The sequence below is a fragment of the Glycine soja genome, chromosome 15 (assembly GCF_004193775.1).
Source record: "Glycine soja cultivar W05 chromosome 15, ASM419377v2, whole genome shotgun sequence".
NCBI lineage: Eukaryota > Viridiplantae > Streptophyta > Magnoliopsida > Fabales > Fabaceae > Glycine > Glycine soja.
In genome coordinates, this window is record NC_041016.1 from 34357706 (window position 1) to 34374447 (window position 16742).

The 16742-nt window shown below is 32.5% G+C and overlaps 2 protein-coding genes across 2 annotated transcripts; both read left to right on the forward strand.

The window, feature by feature from the left end:
• Positions 1-8172: 8172 nt before the first annotated feature.
• LOC114386708 (DELLA protein RGL1-like) lies at positions 8173-10282 on the forward strand. The gene has a single exon (XM_028346747.1). The coding sequence runs from the start codon at positions 8232-8234 to the stop codon at positions 9879-9881; it is 1650 nt and encodes a 549-aa protein (XP_028202548.1). The 5' UTR covers positions 8173-8231; the 3' UTR covers positions 9882-10282.
• Positions 10283-13538: 3256 nt separating this feature from the next.
• On the forward strand, positions 13539-15115 carry LOC114386084. Its single transcript, XM_028346091.1, has 2 exons — positions 13539-14733; positions 15081-15115. Exons 1-2 carry the CDS (start codon positions 13539-13541, stop codon positions 15113-15115), a joined length of 1230 nt encoding a protein of 409 aa, XP_028201892.1.
• Positions 15116-16742: the final 1627 nt, after the last annotated feature.

Here is a 16742-nt window from a genome sequence, read left to right on the forward strand (position 1 = left end):
CAAATCAAACTCTACCCCAAGCTTGATCAACACCTGGTATTCTTTTGTTCTACCAAGCCAATGTTGGCTCTAAACAAATCAAAATAGATTTGTGGTTGAAGTTTGCTCAAAGACTAAATCTAGAATCGTCTTAAAAACAAATATACAAATTAGTGCCTAGTCTTTTTCTCTCAAAGTGTTCAAGGTGTTTTGAGAGCTTTTTCTAACTTCACAAGAGTATACATAAAGATTTTTACGGAAAGAATGATGATTGCTTTTGCACAAGATTCTCTACTTTAATCTTCTAAGCTTTTGGTTTATATAGGCTTCATCTTCAAGTATCCATTGTCTCACAATGGGCAGATATCTTCACTTGATCTCCGTCTAATGAAAAAAGTCGTTGGGAGAATTTAATGCATGTCCTTTCCTTTTACAAAAAGTTCTCTCTTCAACACTTGTGTCTTAGAGAAATGCATCAAGTAGTCACTTCTTTATGTAGGAGTAGGTCATGTGTAGTAGAGCTCTTCTTTTGATGGCGAATGAGGAATTCAATATATGGATTTATTTATTCTTCATAGGATTCAACAAATCCTAGAAGAATGTTTATGCAAAGAAAATCTCAGACACATAGCACTAAATAAGGTCTTAAATGCCATCACACATGTTGTATCAAATCATGACTCGATGTGCCTATTGTCTGAAACATCAGACATATTTTTTTTAAGGCGTGTTCTAATAAAACATCAAATACAAAATATCATACATATAACACAAATTTTAACCTTTGTATTTGCTTACATCTAATCAAAATAATTAAGGATCCTGATTTATCTTTAAGATATATATGTCTTTTTGACTCAATACAGGCTAATATTCTAACATGATGTGTGCCCATAAAACTTAAACAACAATTTTAAGTTTTTAAGATTCTTCATAGTCTCCCTAAAAAGAACCATAATATCATTTGCATATAAAACATGAGTGAGGACTGAGGGTGGAGTAACCTCTTGGACTTTCCACGGGCAGCAAATAATGATTATCCACTAGGTAAGAAATCCCCCTGCTAAGAACATAGAGGAGATAGGGGATCTCCTTTACGCACAGCTCTCTTGCAAGATATATAACCAATTGGGCAACCATTAATTCCAAAAGAAAGTCTAGGAGACATCAATATGACCTTGATCCAATTTCAAAAGACTTTATTAAAACCAAAAGCCTTCAGCACCTCCACCAAAATATTCCAATCTAATGTATCAAAAGTTTTCTTTATATCAAATTGAATGGCTAGATTGCCACCAAACACTCTATTATTCAACACGTTAACAAATTTTGAAGTGACACAAATACAATCATGTTAAAATTAATTTAACAACTAGTGTGTTTGTGGGCAGTGACAATGATGGTGGTAGTCATGGCGGTGGTTCTAATGTCCTTCGTTACAATAATTAATCATATATAACTTTGCTAAAGATTAAATTTTCAAAGCCAAAAATGTCTAAAATCACACTTCAAGCATATTAAAATAACCCATATAATCCATTTGTATATAAATTGAATCATGAAATCCGATACTCAAATGACTACAAATAGTCCTAAATAAGAAGCAATAAAATCTATTCAGCCACAAATTGTAAATCATGCATGTTTTGATGATGTCAAAAAGAATTTGCTTGACAAATGGGGAGAATGTGAATCATGCATTGTTTTGATGATGTCGAAAAGAAATCACTTGATTGTCATCATCAAAAAGGGGGAGAATGTGAATGTATGAATACATGAATTTTGATGATGCGAAAGAAGAATCAAACAAGGCCACTTCAAAGGATAAGCATTTGCTTCAAGATTAATTCAAGATTGTTTCAACAACCAAAGCCTTGTTTCAAGATTCACTAAAGATCAAGCAACGAAAAAGAGTAATCGATTACTAGAAGGGAAGAATGAAAAAGAGTTGTTGAAAAGGGTTTTGAATTTGAATTTTGAACATGTAATCGATTATCATATGTCTATAATCGATTACCAGCAACGAAACTCCTGAAATTCAAATTCAAAAGTTATGACCCTTCAAATTATAACTGTGTAATCAATTATACAAGCATTGTAATCGATTACCAGTGGAGAGTTTTCAGAAAATCTGCCAACAGTCACATCTTTTGATTGGATTTGTGAATGTTCATCAAAGGCATATAAATAGGTGACTTGGGCACGAATTTTAAAGAGAGAGTTTTGCTTGTTTAAAATGTCTTATCCTCTCAAAAGGAAATGAGAGAGATTCTGAGAGAACTTCATTGCCAAATGCTCTCTCAAAAGAAACTCTTGGGCAAACACTTGCAAATTCATTAAGAGTTTCTCCATGGACTTCAATTGTAATATCCTTCTCTTCAAGAGAGAATTCTTCTTTCTTCTCAATCAAAGAGATTGATTAAGGGACTGAGGGTCTCTTAAGTTGTAAGGATTCCTGAACACAAGGGATGGGTTGTCCCTGTGTGGTTCAGACTTTGTAAATGGATTTTTACAAAGGGAGTGGAAAATCTCAAGTGGGTTGCTTGAGTATTGGACGTAGGCATGGACTTTGCCGAACCAGTATAAGACTGTGTTTGCATTCTCTCTTCCCTTATCTCATTTATTTTGTTGCAATCAATTTCGTCGTTCATGTTTAAAGAACATTATTAAAATGATTGTTGCTTCTTCTACATTCTAAGCCTATCCCTCTTAAGTTATTGAGGCCGCTGGTCCAACACAAATGACCCCTTATTCTAATAAATCCTAATAGGTCTAAAATCAAATTAAATAAATGAGATAGCAATTCTTTAAGCCTCCTTAGTCCCACTAATTTCGTCTCCATGCTTTGAAAACAACACTAACTAATGAGATATATAATAGTGAATAAAACACACATTACAAAATATTTCACAAACAGTGTTTGTTCTCTGCCGGTGCTGCAACCAGGAAAATGAACCATGGTATCTGCATTCTTCTGAAATAATATTAGTAATAAATATCTTTAAATAATAGTTTTCTCATGGATATTATAACATCATCACATATGTCTTTCACATAACAACAATTAATCATTGAAAATATCACAATCAATCTACACACACTAAGTTAATCAAATTCTATGGCATCTAAGTGTTATGTGGAGATATACTCCTTCCTTGAAGAAGTTACCTCAATCTCAATAACATGGAGCACTAGCTCAATCTCATGTAGAGAGATACTCCTTCCTCGAAGAAGTTACCTCATTCTCAATAATATGGAGCATCAACTCAATCTCATATGGAGATATACTCTTTTCTCGAAAAAGTTACCTCAATCTCAATTATGTGAAGCACCAACTCAATCTCATGTGAAGATATACTCCTTCCTCGAAGAAGTTACCTCAATCTCTTGTAATGTGGAGCACCAGTTCCATCTTATACTACTAAACAATCATATGTCGAAAACATGATATCAAACATATCCTATTTATACTAATTTGTAGCAATTTTAATTTTCTACTATTGATTGCATCTTATCTTATCTTAGTTATCTTATATAGAAATATGAAATAAATGTAATATCTTATCTTATGTATCTTATATATAAATACAAAATAAATCTAATATCTTATCTTGTTTTATTTATCTTATATATAAATACAAGATAAACTAATATGTTTTAAAAAATAGAAGATAAAACAAATATTCCTTTTTGTCTTATCTAAACTATATATATGTATTTTCTATCTTGTTAGTTTTTTATATTAAATATTATTATTATTTTTGGGATGTTACATTTCTCCTCTCTTTTAAGAATTTCGTCCCCAAAATTAACACCAACTTAACATGTAGTAGGTCAAAAACAGAAATATTTGACACTGGAGAATCAATTGACATTTTTCGCATAACAAATAGTTTACTAAAACAACATATAACACAATTCAAGGCAACCAATGCATACTAAGTATGACAACAAAACAAGATGTCGACAAATATTTAAGATTAGTATGCAACTTTCATAGTTCTAACAAGCAATCCTATTCTGAAAAACAAAATCCTATACGCTCATATTTGATTTTTTTTAGGTGGTGGTGATAACAATGGTGGTAGTGATGAATATGTTTTTTCTAAAACTAAAAGTCAAATTTACGTATCTATTTTTCTTGGTTTTGAAAATGAATATAAAAGTTTTTTATATTGAATTAAAAATCATTTCAACTTTATTTTAACCAAACATGTTTTGTTTTAAAAATTGGACAATTGAAAACCACTGCCTCAAATGGAGTTTATAATTATAATAAATGTAATAACAATTGTTTGACAAAATTAGTTAAAAAGTTAGTTAGTAGCTAAAAGATGATAGGAAAAGCTAGCTCATTAAGATATAATTGTTTAACAAAATTATCTATTGAAATAACTGATAAATGTAACATGATAAAAATAGACATGTTTATATGATATTTTTATATAATTTTGATATTATTATATTGATAAAAAATATATTTTGGAATATTTATAATTTTAGTTGTTAATTAATTTAAAAGTATTTTAATTTTTTATTTATATTTTACTTTCAATTATCTTAATTTTTCACGTGTGTTCTACTATTCAACTTATACTATATCTAAATATATTTTAAATCAAATTTAAAATTAAGTCAAAATAGTATATTTTTAAATAAACATCATACTTGCATTATGTTAATAGTGTAATGGTTAAAATAAAATATGTAACATAAAAATATTGAGACAACAACAAAAAATAAATAAAATAAAGTTATTATCTATTAATATCAATCTCTTGAAGTATAAACGCCAAAATAGTAAAATAAATATTGTAAATAGTATAATGGTTAAAATAAATAGTGTAATTAATATAAAAATATCTTAAAAATAATAATGAAAAAATAAAAATAAATCATATCGTTATCAGTATCTTATGCAGTAAAATAGTAAAAATAGGAAAATCCTATCTTATGTATAGAAAAAGGGTAAAAAGAATAAAACTCTATCTGATGAGTCTAATAATTAAGAATAATAAAAATTATAATAAAATCTTACCTTATATATAGAAAAAAGTAAAAATAAATTTAATAAATACTTTGACAAAAGAAAAAAAATTAAAAATTAAAAGTTAACGTTTTAAAATATTACTTAAGGTAGAGTCTTAAAGTAGCGTAACTATTAAAAAAATTTGTTACCAAATACTGGATAAACCAAATTTTTTATCTAGTAAAAAAAAATTAAAAATTATTGAAACTGACGTGCTAAACATAATCCTATTATAAATATTTTCAAAAATAAAATTAATTAAAAAGATTCAAAGGACAGTAGTAGTTCTTTGCAAAGATAAGTGGCAGCTTAGCTAAACAGTACGTAATATATGAATTATATATTGTGAAATGTCCTAGTTTAATAGGACAGGGAATATTTTCAAGCCACCTTGTTTCTCATTGCTTGTTGGCCGACCAAAGTGGGAATAGACTTATGACAAACAGATGAGACCAGTGAAAAGAAGAGAAGTTTTCTCATTATGTGAAGTAACCGGCCTCAACTAAGTATGCATGTGTAGTGTACTTGTGCATGAGGCCGGCTAGATGTACAATTTGCATTATTAACTTGAATTAATAATTTCAACATGGCTATCACCAAAACCCATTGTCTCTTTCCCTCTTTTTTCACAGAAACTCTCTTTGATTTTTCGGCCATTATACCTTTTCAATCTCCAACAAATAAAATTCCGGAAGATAAGAGTCAAGGGAGAGGCTAATACTTCCAAAAATAGGTTTTTTTTTACCAATAGGAATAGAAAACAGATACTAAAGAGAATAAAATGTATCACATTAACAATTAACAATATGATATAGTGGTGATATATAGTATTCTTTATAGCCATGATTATTTTTTGTACGTTAAGTAAGTTTTTAGTGTTTAAATTTTTATAAACTTCAATTTTTATTTCCTAAATAAAAATTTGATAGGTCAAAGTTTCTCAACTTTTAAAAATTTAAATTTTTAGTTCCTAAATAAAAATTTAAACCCATTATTTTTATTTATTTAATGAGATTTCAGAAAAAAAAAACTGAGTTTTTTAAAAATTTAAAGACTAAAAATCTTAATGAAAGAAGTTGAATAATCTTAACTAGTCAAACCTTTTGTTTAAAGACTAAAAACTAAATTTCAAAAAATTTTAAAACTAAAAACTTACCTAATCCTTTTTAGTATAATGTAACATAATGTTAGTATAGACCCATAATATCTATATGCTAATAGTTGAATTTCGGTTGGATAAAGTTTTTTTCAACAATAATACTAATAATGACAAATTATTAATAAAAAAAATAATGACTTTAGAAGAATATATTCATATACTTAAATATGAAAATTTTCAAAATAAATAAATACACTCACAGTAAAACTCATCAGATGAGATAAAAGAAATATTTTTAATAAACTTTGCTACAAAACTTGTAAAATAAATAAACTAACTTGTAAAAAAGTATAATCAACTTTCTTATGTACAAATAAATCCCGTACATCAAGCATGATATGTCTACCACGGTAAAAAGCTATTTCATAAATACAACTTTCACGCGCAATGTTTATACATCATGCATGATATTTGTACCACTGTTTCGGAATAAAGCTTGAAACTCAAATTCCTTTACGTACCGTTGTGGCTACTTGTATTTGGATAGCACATCAACTACCTCTTTGCAAATTAAAATTACCCTTTTTTTCCTATTAAGCTCGTGTGTAGACATAAACTTTTGCTTCCCCTGGACACGTAGAAGCACACCGAAACACGTTGATGAAAGATGGAGTCCTAAATGGAGTTGTGCAAACTTGGACCCAATTTCTTACTATTGCTATAAATTCCTTGGTTAAAAACTCTGAGTATGTCATGCTTAATTTGTTACAAAAGCATTGCATGATCGCTTTCAAGTAACAATTAAAAGAGGAAGATCGTGTTAGGTGATTGATAAATGATACTGTTCAACTTTTTGGAATATTTACGACATTGGCAATTGTGTTAATGTTAGATTACAACTTTTGATCGATGAAATATAGATAACCAATATCATTTGATTTGTACTCGAACCCAAATAGTCCAAACAAACAAAAAAATTGTTTTTTCTTATTGTTGTTGTCCTAATTTTTTAATTGCCTATCATTTCTAAACATCTTACTCTCCTTGACACTCTTTTCTTAACTAGGGTTAAACTAATGCTTAAGGGTTTGAGTAGTTAATAATTAACCGTGGGTTTAGATAAATATACGTAAGTCTTGTTGACAAGCAAGATATTAAAGAATTAATACATAAAAATTCTAACTCCAAGGAGTTAGTTACGTAGAGATTCTTAATTCCAATGTAAAGTAAATATGTTGCAAATTTGAGCCTTCACTCTTTTATTTAAGATACACTAAATATACATTTTACTTAATATGTTTTAGGCATCAATAATATTGGATTTACTGAAAGGGACTTCATAGTATGTTTAACTAAGGTTTGAATCTTTGTTGGGAGAGGTGTCCACGTTTAGTAGCTGATCAAACCATAAACAAAATTGTTTCCGAAGGAGGAGACCTATGGAAAAAAAAAATCAATCATTTATAAAGAATCTAAAATATATTTTAGCATATAAATTTATTTGTAGCTCGAAAACCTTATTCTTTTTTTCCTAAATTTTTATTTTTCAGTAAAAAAAACCATACATAATTTTCTTTAAAATTAGGGAAAGCAATTGACAAATTTTCCGGAGAATATTTTATTTTGAAAGAATTGGTCCTTTCTAATAAAAGATTTGTACATTATTGTGTGTCAGTGCGGCAAAGCCTCGACTGATAGATTCTTCTTATAGATGACAACCAACTAAAAATCCATATAGCAGAATGAACTTTTAACAAACGTAAAACCATAAACCATGGGGAAAAAAATGTTGCATGGCCTTGTTGAACTGGCAATTCTTGAATTTGTTTTAAAAATACTATCTTTTGCATATTAAATTATAAACTATGTAAAATCAAGTTTTACTCCCTGGCTAAGAGAATCCAGGTATTATTCTTCAATAATACCATTGTTTAGTGTTTATTTTGCATCTTGGAAGCTAATTTTGAAGCATTAAAATGCATAGAGTATGCTGTCTCTTTTAAAAAGGCTAACTGCACCCTCATGTGCAAACAGTGACTACTGACTAAGGTCATAAAATCACTCTAATCCTTGCAAATTTTTTTCTTCCAGGCTTCAGGCACCTCAATTCAGTCAATTGTAACAATGAAAGGCATAAACAGGTGGCTATCCTTCTATATGGATGAAAGTGTTAACCACGATTTCGCCATCCGAAGGTATTGCCCTGCAAGAATGGAGCAAGAGCAAGGAGGAGATAAGTGCCAAGACCAAGAGGCACTAGTTTTTTATGACACTGAATTATGTTCTTCTGATGCTACCAGCAGCACTCCTTGTTTGGCTTCATCTGAGGTTGATGACTTTGTTGATAGCTTCATCAACATGGATCAGTATGAGTACGTGAATGAAGATCAAGGGTTCCAAGAGAAGCATCGAAGTTTTGACCACTTTGTGGTGAATGATGAGGATGAGGCTGATGCATACTCCATTGTGAATGGTGTCTTTGAATATGTTCCAACCACCTTGGAGGATTCAGAATTGGAGATCTATGAAGATGTCACAACAGCCATGTTGGAGGAAGAGGTTGCAATGAATGGCTCTTTTTGTGCTATACCTGAGTTTGTTGTGCCTTGTACACAAGAGGCCAATCTTGGTGTGGACCAAGGGTTAGACTTGGTTCACATGCTTTTGGCCTGTGCTGAAGCTGTGGGGTGCAGAGACAACCAGCAGGCAGAGTTGCTTCTTAGCAGAATTTGGGCTTTGGCAAGTACTTCAGGAGACTCGCTGCAGCGAGTCTCCTACTGTTTTGCCAAAGGATTGAAGTGTAGGTTATCACTGCTTCCTCATAATGTCATTGCAAATGCTACACTTTCCAGTATGGATGTGCCTTTCATTACTAGGGAGAATAAGCTGGAAGCTTTTCAGCTTCTGTACCAAACCACACCTTACATTGCCTTTGGTTTCATGGCTGCAAATGAAGCCATATGCCAAGCATCACAAGGAAAGAGCTCAATACACATTGTTGATTTAGGAATGGAGCATACCCTTCAGTGGTCTTCCCTAATAAGGGCCCTTTCTTCAAGGCCTGAAGGGCCTCCAACACTCCGGATCACCGGATTAACTGGCAATGAAGAAAACTCAAAACTTCAAGCTAGTATGAATGTGCTTGTGGAAGAAGCAAGCTCATTGGGAATGCATCTTGAATTCCACATAATTTCTGAGCATTTAACTCCATGTCTTCTTACTATGGAGAAGCTGAACTTGAGAAAAGAAGAAGCTTTATGTGTCAATAGTATCTTGCAGTTGCACAAATATGTCAAAGAAAGTAGAGGCTATCTGAAGGAAATTCTTCTATCAATAAAGAAGTTAGGTCCAACTGCACTTACAGTGGTAGAGCAAGACACAAACCATAATGGCCCTTTCTTCCTTGGGAGATTTTTGGAATCACTGCACTATTACTCGGCCATATTTGATTCTCTTGAGGCAAGTATGACAAGAAATAGTCAACACAGGATGAAAATAGAGAGATTACATTTTGCAGAGGAAATTCAGAACGTTGTAGCTTATGAGGGTCCAGATAGAATAGAAAGACATGAAAGGGTAGACCAATGGAGAAGGCAATTAGGCCGAGCAGGATTTCAGGTAATGCCACTGAAGTGCACTAGTCAAGTTAGAATGATGCTTTCTGTTTATGACTGTGACGGATATACATTGTCCTATGAGAAAGGAAATCTTTTACTTGGGTGGAAAGGAAGGCCAGTAATGATGGCTTCTGCATGGCAAGTTGCAAGTGTGTGATTTTCCCTATTAAGAAACAAGGAGCAGAATGATCATGCACTTCTGCATATTCACTCATTAAAGATACAAAATTTTCCAAGTATGTTTTGAGTTAGCTATTTGTGATTGTAATTCTTGATCAAGGAATTCAGTCCTAGAATTCCTATGGTAATGTTTCAGATATGAAAATAATCTACTGCCGGAAGGAGAAAAAGATATACGAAGTTTTCGAAGACCATTGGAACTTGCCAAGAAATATCAAATTGAAGATAGCACATCAACTTTTGAGTCTTTAAATCCAGTTTTGCAGATAGCACATAAACAATGCAAGAATTTAGTTATTATTGTTTAGTATTTCAGTAATAATACTTTTTTAATGAGTTGTTTTTCTGCAATATTTTTCATTTTGTCCCTCTTCCTGTGTTTCCTTTTGATTGATAGTTTGTGTTAATGTTTTTCTATATGAAAAAATAAGTGCAAATGGTAGAGGAATGGGTGAAAAAGAGAAACATCACCTCAACTTTGGTTTCATAGTTCCTCATATTGATCTGTAGAGATAATTCTTATCAAGTTCAAATCAATAAAAGTATCTTCAGTTTGATAGAAAAACACATGTTAAAGTGGGAAAAAATGTACGTTTAGTAATCACAACAATTGGGGATGTTTTCTCCATGTGTTATTTAAAATGCTTCCTGCAGGTATTGTAGGTGGCAATGACATTCTTTGGTCGTTAAAACCAGATGTGCAATTGTACCTTTATACCTTTGTAACTGTTATTAGGTGTAACTGCTATTCTCTTCTTAACAAGCATAAATGTATATATATGGAAGTTAGCTTATTCATAGGTCTAAGAATTAGCATATCACTGAGCACATAGATCAATTGGTACAGTGTTGTTAGCTTAACCAGAGGTGTCAACTTCAAGTCCAGGATACACAGTTGTGTTAAATATTCGAAGGAATAACTATACTGCCCATAGTAGTCTTATCTGACCCGAATAGGATAGCATCCAGTGGAGGATATATACTTGTAGTCTATACAAAAAAAAAACAAAAGGCTAAGAATTAGCCTGTCAGCTTGTAATTAAGCAGTATTTATTTGAGAATGCTGTAATTGGAGAAGATGGTTTAAGAGAAGGGAGTGAGAGAACGAAATGAAGTGTGTAAAGGAGATCATACATTCAGACTAGCTTCATAGGTGAAACACTTAAAGAAAACATGCATGAAACTCAATTGGTTGCTCCTTTGAATTTATGTCTTTACCATCATCAAACAGGCATTATAATTTCACATAACAATAAGAAATTCAACTTATTGTCTTCAAATCCAATCTGAATCATTCTTAAATTTATACACCAAACAATGTCCTAATATTAGCCAGAGGATGTCTCTCACTTGTTTCTGTATATTTACAGTTTTGTCTAAATGTAGATTAATTACTTGGATTTATTATAAACAGAAGCATTAGTTTTAACATAGAAAACATTAACCAAGGTCCTACTCAAAGTTGTGTTTGATGCATTGAGGAACAATAAAAGCAAATAGCACATGCAATTAGTGAAGTGACATGTGATATATAGCATAACTTCTTAGATGTTTGGTGGTGTATGTCCAATGCATAAGGGAAAATGGATGCATAAGGAGGGTTGAGGGAGTGGTGGAGTCTCCGGAAAAAGGGCTAATAAGAGGGGAGAGAAAGAAAGGGCTATTTGCATTTAAACCCTATTGTCATTAATGGGTACCTTTTTGCATAAATTACCTAAAAGTATAAGAATTGTTTTCATCTAAATCCTATACTGCAAATAATACTAATTTTTACAGTAATAACATAATTGCTTACCCTAAAAAAACATAATAGCTTAAGAAATAATCATTAATGTTTTGACAAAAATTAACATTTTTTTATGTATTGAATCATGATTAAACATTATTATACTATATAAAATAAAAATTTAATTAAATTGAAAATAAAATCTTGGAAGTTTCAGGTAAAAAAAATAGATATTGAAATTTAGGTTGTGTTTAACAATAAAATCAATTAACACATAATATGTCCTACAAAATTAGTAAACAAAATAGATGAAATTATTACAACTCCAAATAAATATATAAAAAAATCACAGTCCTTTAAAAGAAATTACGTAAAATTCTTATAAATTGGTATGAGTTTTTAATGTGATAACGATTGCTTATAATTTGACATAAGATTTTAAAAATAATAACAACAAAAGTGAGGGTTATTAGAAAGCCTATTAGAAATGATGCATTAGCTTTGAGCAAATTCATCAGTGTCATGCATTGGTTGAAGAGATCCAAATGCTTAAGGTGAAGTTTCATCACTGCCAGATATCTCACGTCTTTTGCAAACCAAACCGCTGATGTATGTATTTGTAATGCATGGACTCTCTATGCCTAGTTCTTCTATTTTTTTTTCTTTTATTATTTAACCTTTTTTTCAGTTAATATATAAGGTTAAAGAATAAAATAATTCTATATTCTATATATAAAAATATATAGAAAATAAATAAAATTCATTTTTTATAAATAACTAAAACTAAATTAAGGAATTAAAATAAATATTTAACAAATTAATTAAAAATTCTAGATTCATAGAAAAAAAAGATAGATTTAAATAGAATAAATACAAAATATAAGCGGGTAGTCTTTTATCTATAAGGCTTAATTATATTTTTTAATACCTTTACTTTAGGAGATTTGCTTTTTTAGTACTTTAAATAAAAATTTATATTGTTAGTCTTTTAAATTTGAAAATTGTTCTTTTCGGTTTCTCAGCCAAAATTTGAGACTAAAATATGTAATTTTTTATTTAAAGGAAAAGACTAAACATTTTTTTTATTTGAAAGGCTAAAAAATATAAAATTTTATTCGAAGAATTAAAAAAAAAAACAGACTAACCTTTATTTAATTAGGTTCCTTCTTTTATTCCAGTTCCCTTAACGGGTAATACCGCTTGTACTCACTTTCCCCGTGATTATTATTAAATCTTGGCTGTGGGGCTGACAAGTTAATAATAGTCACGTCCAGCAAAAAAGAAAAGGAAAAACAAATGATTCTTAAAGTTAATAATTGTTAAAATTATTAATTAAAATTCATGGTAAAGTTAAGAGTTATTAAAAATAAAGTTAAAAAGACATTTAGGAATAATAATGTTTAGAATTTACTCAGAATGCCAGATGAAAGAAATTCAGTAAATTTGTATAATTATCAACTCACATCTTTTATATAGGTAAGTATATGCTATGTAGATAGTAAGATTTGAAATTTGGAAACTAAAATCAAACAATTAAAAATAATGAAATCAAAATGTTACAATCATTGTATTATGAGATTCAAAAGTATAATAAAACCTATGGATGCGTTAGTGATCAAATCAAAGCTCTTTGATCTAATACAATATATTTTTAACAGAAAATGGCCCAAAACCATTAGAGGAGGTCCATGATAATTTGGCCCATATAAATCCTGTAGATACCTCAAATTGTAAATAACATCTGCTAGGATCATTCTAGAATAGTATGAGCTGTAAATATAGGTAGAGCAATGACAGTTTTTTTTTTTATCTTATTTCTTCAGAATCATTTTGTATCTGTTATACCTCAGTCACCAATTCTTTTATGGTATCAAAGCTCCCTCTTGGAGCTCTGCCTTTCCTTCCCAAATGTTAGACACGCCTCCTATCAGTCCAAAGAAATCGTCCAGCTCTCCTAAGCATGATGCTGGTTCTGGCACTGTCACCACAGACCCTACCTTGAATCCTTCCAGTCCTTATTTTATTCACCCAAGTGAGGGTCCTTCTTCTGTCTCCATTACGCCGATTCTTGACGGGACCAACTACCATTCCTGGTCCAAAGCTTTTCGTATGGCTCTTATTTCTAAGAATGAAATGGCTTTCCTATTAGGTACTCTCCCTGTTCCTCTTGTTGCTGACCCACTTCACTCTGCTTGGGAGAGATGCAACACTTTCATTATGTCCTGGATCCTCAACTCTATTTCTCCTTCCATTGCTCAAAGTGTGATATTTCTTGAGTGTGCCGTCGACATTTGGGACGACCTTCGTGAACGTTTTTCACAAGGTGATCTTCTTCGTATTGCAGAGCTCCAGGATGAAATTTACGGCATGTCTCAAAACAATCGCACCGTCTCTGAGTTTTATACTGCGCTGAAAACCATGTGGGAGGAGCTTGACAACTATCTTCCCTTTCCGGTCTGTACCTGCGACGCTAAGAAATACCATCAGCAGGACTTCATCATTCGCTTCTTGAAAGGGCTTGATGATCGTTTTTCCGTTGTCCGCTCGCAGATTCTTCTCATGGATCCCCTTCCGACCATCAACCGTGTCTTCTCGATGGTGGTTCAGCAGGAACGACAACTTCGCGTTCCTTCCTCTGCTTCACCAGAGCCTAACTCCTTCGTGAATGCTGCTGTCAATTCATTCCAAGGCAAGGGTCGTGGCGGTTATGGCTCTACCTCAACCATTAAAGGCGTTGTCTCCTCCAAGAAGTGTGCGTACTGTCATCGCGCCGGGCATACAGTCGATGTTTGCTGGGGAAAGCATGGCTACCCACCGGGACATCCACGCTACCCCGGACGCCCTCGTTTCAACAACCGTGACTCCTCTTCTTCCGCAAACAGCGTTGCCATCGATGAAGTGGTGGAAGGTGGTTGCTCTGACTTTGGCACCTCCTATTCCAACCCTATCAATTTAACCCAGGCCCAATATCAATCTCTCATGGCACTCATTCAACCTATGCAACTGAAATCAACTTCTGATAGCACTGGGCCTCATTCTCCACACCAGGCCAACCTTCTCCATGCCATCCCAAATGGCCCAAAACGTGTCTCTGAGTCTAATGGTGATAGTTATTTTGTTTTCTGCACCACCCACTACACACAAAATATTTTTTCCACCACACACAAACACTTAATCCCCTAGATCATAGATTCAGGGGCCACTGATCATATAACTTCATCTTTAGACTATTTCACATCTTATTCTAAAATAAAGCCTATTAAAATCAATCTTCCCAATGGAGACTCTGTCACAGCTTACTTTTCTGGAACTATTAAATTTTCACAAAATTTTATTATACATGATGTCCTATTTGTGCCTGAATTCAAATTTAATTTGTTGTCCATTTCGAAATTGATTTTTTCTCTAAAATACATTCTCATCTTCTATGATTTCTTTTGCACCATACAGGAAAGGAGTATGTTACGGATGATTGGTTTGGCTAAATTAAAGCAAGGTCTCTACCAATTAGATGTCAATCAAGAAGCCAAGGCTATCCTACCTACCACTTCCTTCACCAACAAAAATGTTGTCTGCACCATCTCATCTTCTAATCTTTGGCACTATAGGCTAGGTCATCTTTCTGGAAATCGCTTGAATATGTTACATTCCATTCATTCCAAATCATTTTAATGAAAATTGTGACATTTGTCATTTTGCATAAAAAAGAAAGTTACCTTACTGCCCCAGTAGCAATAGAGCTTCTAAAGTGTTTGACTTGGTTCATATGGATATTTGGGGCCCTTTTTCCAAAGTCTCTATTCATGGTGAAAAATATTTTCTTACCATTGTGGATGATTATAGTAGATACACTTGGGTTGTCTTGTTGAAATCTAAATCTGAGGTTAAAACCCATGTCCAAAACTTCATTGCTCTAATAGAAAATCAATTTGATTCCAAAATAAAATGCATACGTTCAGACAATGGCCCGGAATTTTTTCTCAAAGATTTATTCTCTTCAAAAGGAATTATACATCACACTAGTTGTGTGTATACTCCTTAACAAAATGGACGTGTTGAACGTAAGCATCAACATATTTTAAATGTTGCCCGGGCTTTAATGTTTCAATCTCAATTACCAAAACAATATTGGTCTTATGCCATTAAACACTCCGTTTATCTTATTAATCGTGTTCCTTCTTCGATCATTAAAAAACAAACACCATACGAGCTTTTACACAAAAATACACCAGATTTTTCAATGATCAAGGTTTTTGGGTCCCTCTGTTTTGCCTCCACAGATGGGCTACGCCAAAAATTTGACCCAAGGTCCAAACAAGGAGTTTTTCTTGGTTTTCAAACTGGAACAAAAGGTTATGTCATCTTAGATTTTTACACAAGAGAAATTTTTGTCTCTAGAAATGTTTTATTTTATGAGTCCATATTTCCTTTTATTAAAAATGACTTGGTCCAAATAAATTTCCAGAAAGATGCTTTACCCATCATACCAACCCCAACACACTTGAGTAATGACAACCCATCCTTATCTCAGCCCAATTCGGATTACCCACTTTTTCACACCAACCCAACACCTCACAATACAGCTGATCCACATCTTCCAGAAGCCTAATCTTCCTCTCCTTCTCGACAAACCTCCTTCTCACCATCACCCATTCCAGAATTCACAAACTCCATTTCTCCACCTCTTTCCACCTCACATCCTTCTCCAATTCACTCTTCAACACCTTAATCTTCACCTAACAACCAAATTCCTTTCGTTCCTAGACGCTCATCCCGTCCTCACCAACCTCCCGTTCGTCTTGCCGATTACATCTGCGGTAGCATACAAAATCAACCAAGCCAATCATCGTCAACGTGCCTCTATCCGATCCAGTCTGCCTTGTCTTATTCCCATGTCTCAGAGTCTGATCGCCATTATCTCATGAACTTCTCCTCCGAGATCGAGCCCCGTAACTATCAGGAGGCTATTTCTCAGCAGTGTTGGCATGATGCTATGCGTGATGAAATTGCAGCTTTGAAACTCAATAATACATGGGAAATAGTTGATACTCCTGCTAATGTCAAACCCATTGGATGCAAATGGGTTTACAAAATTAAAAGGAACTCTGATGG

Coding starts and splice junctions, on each gene's coding strand:
- LOC114386708 (XM_028346747.1), top strand. CDS start 8,232: ATGAAAGGCATAAACAGGTGGCTATCCTTCTATATGGATGAAAGTGTT.
- LOC114386084 (XM_028346091.1), top strand. CDS start 13,539: ATGTTAGACACGCCTCCTATCAGTCCAAAGAAATCGTCCAGCTCTCCT. Junction 14,734..15,080: donor ACGTGTCTCTGAGTCTAATG/GTGATAGTTATT, acceptor TGCACCATACAG/GAAAGGAGTATGTTACGGAT.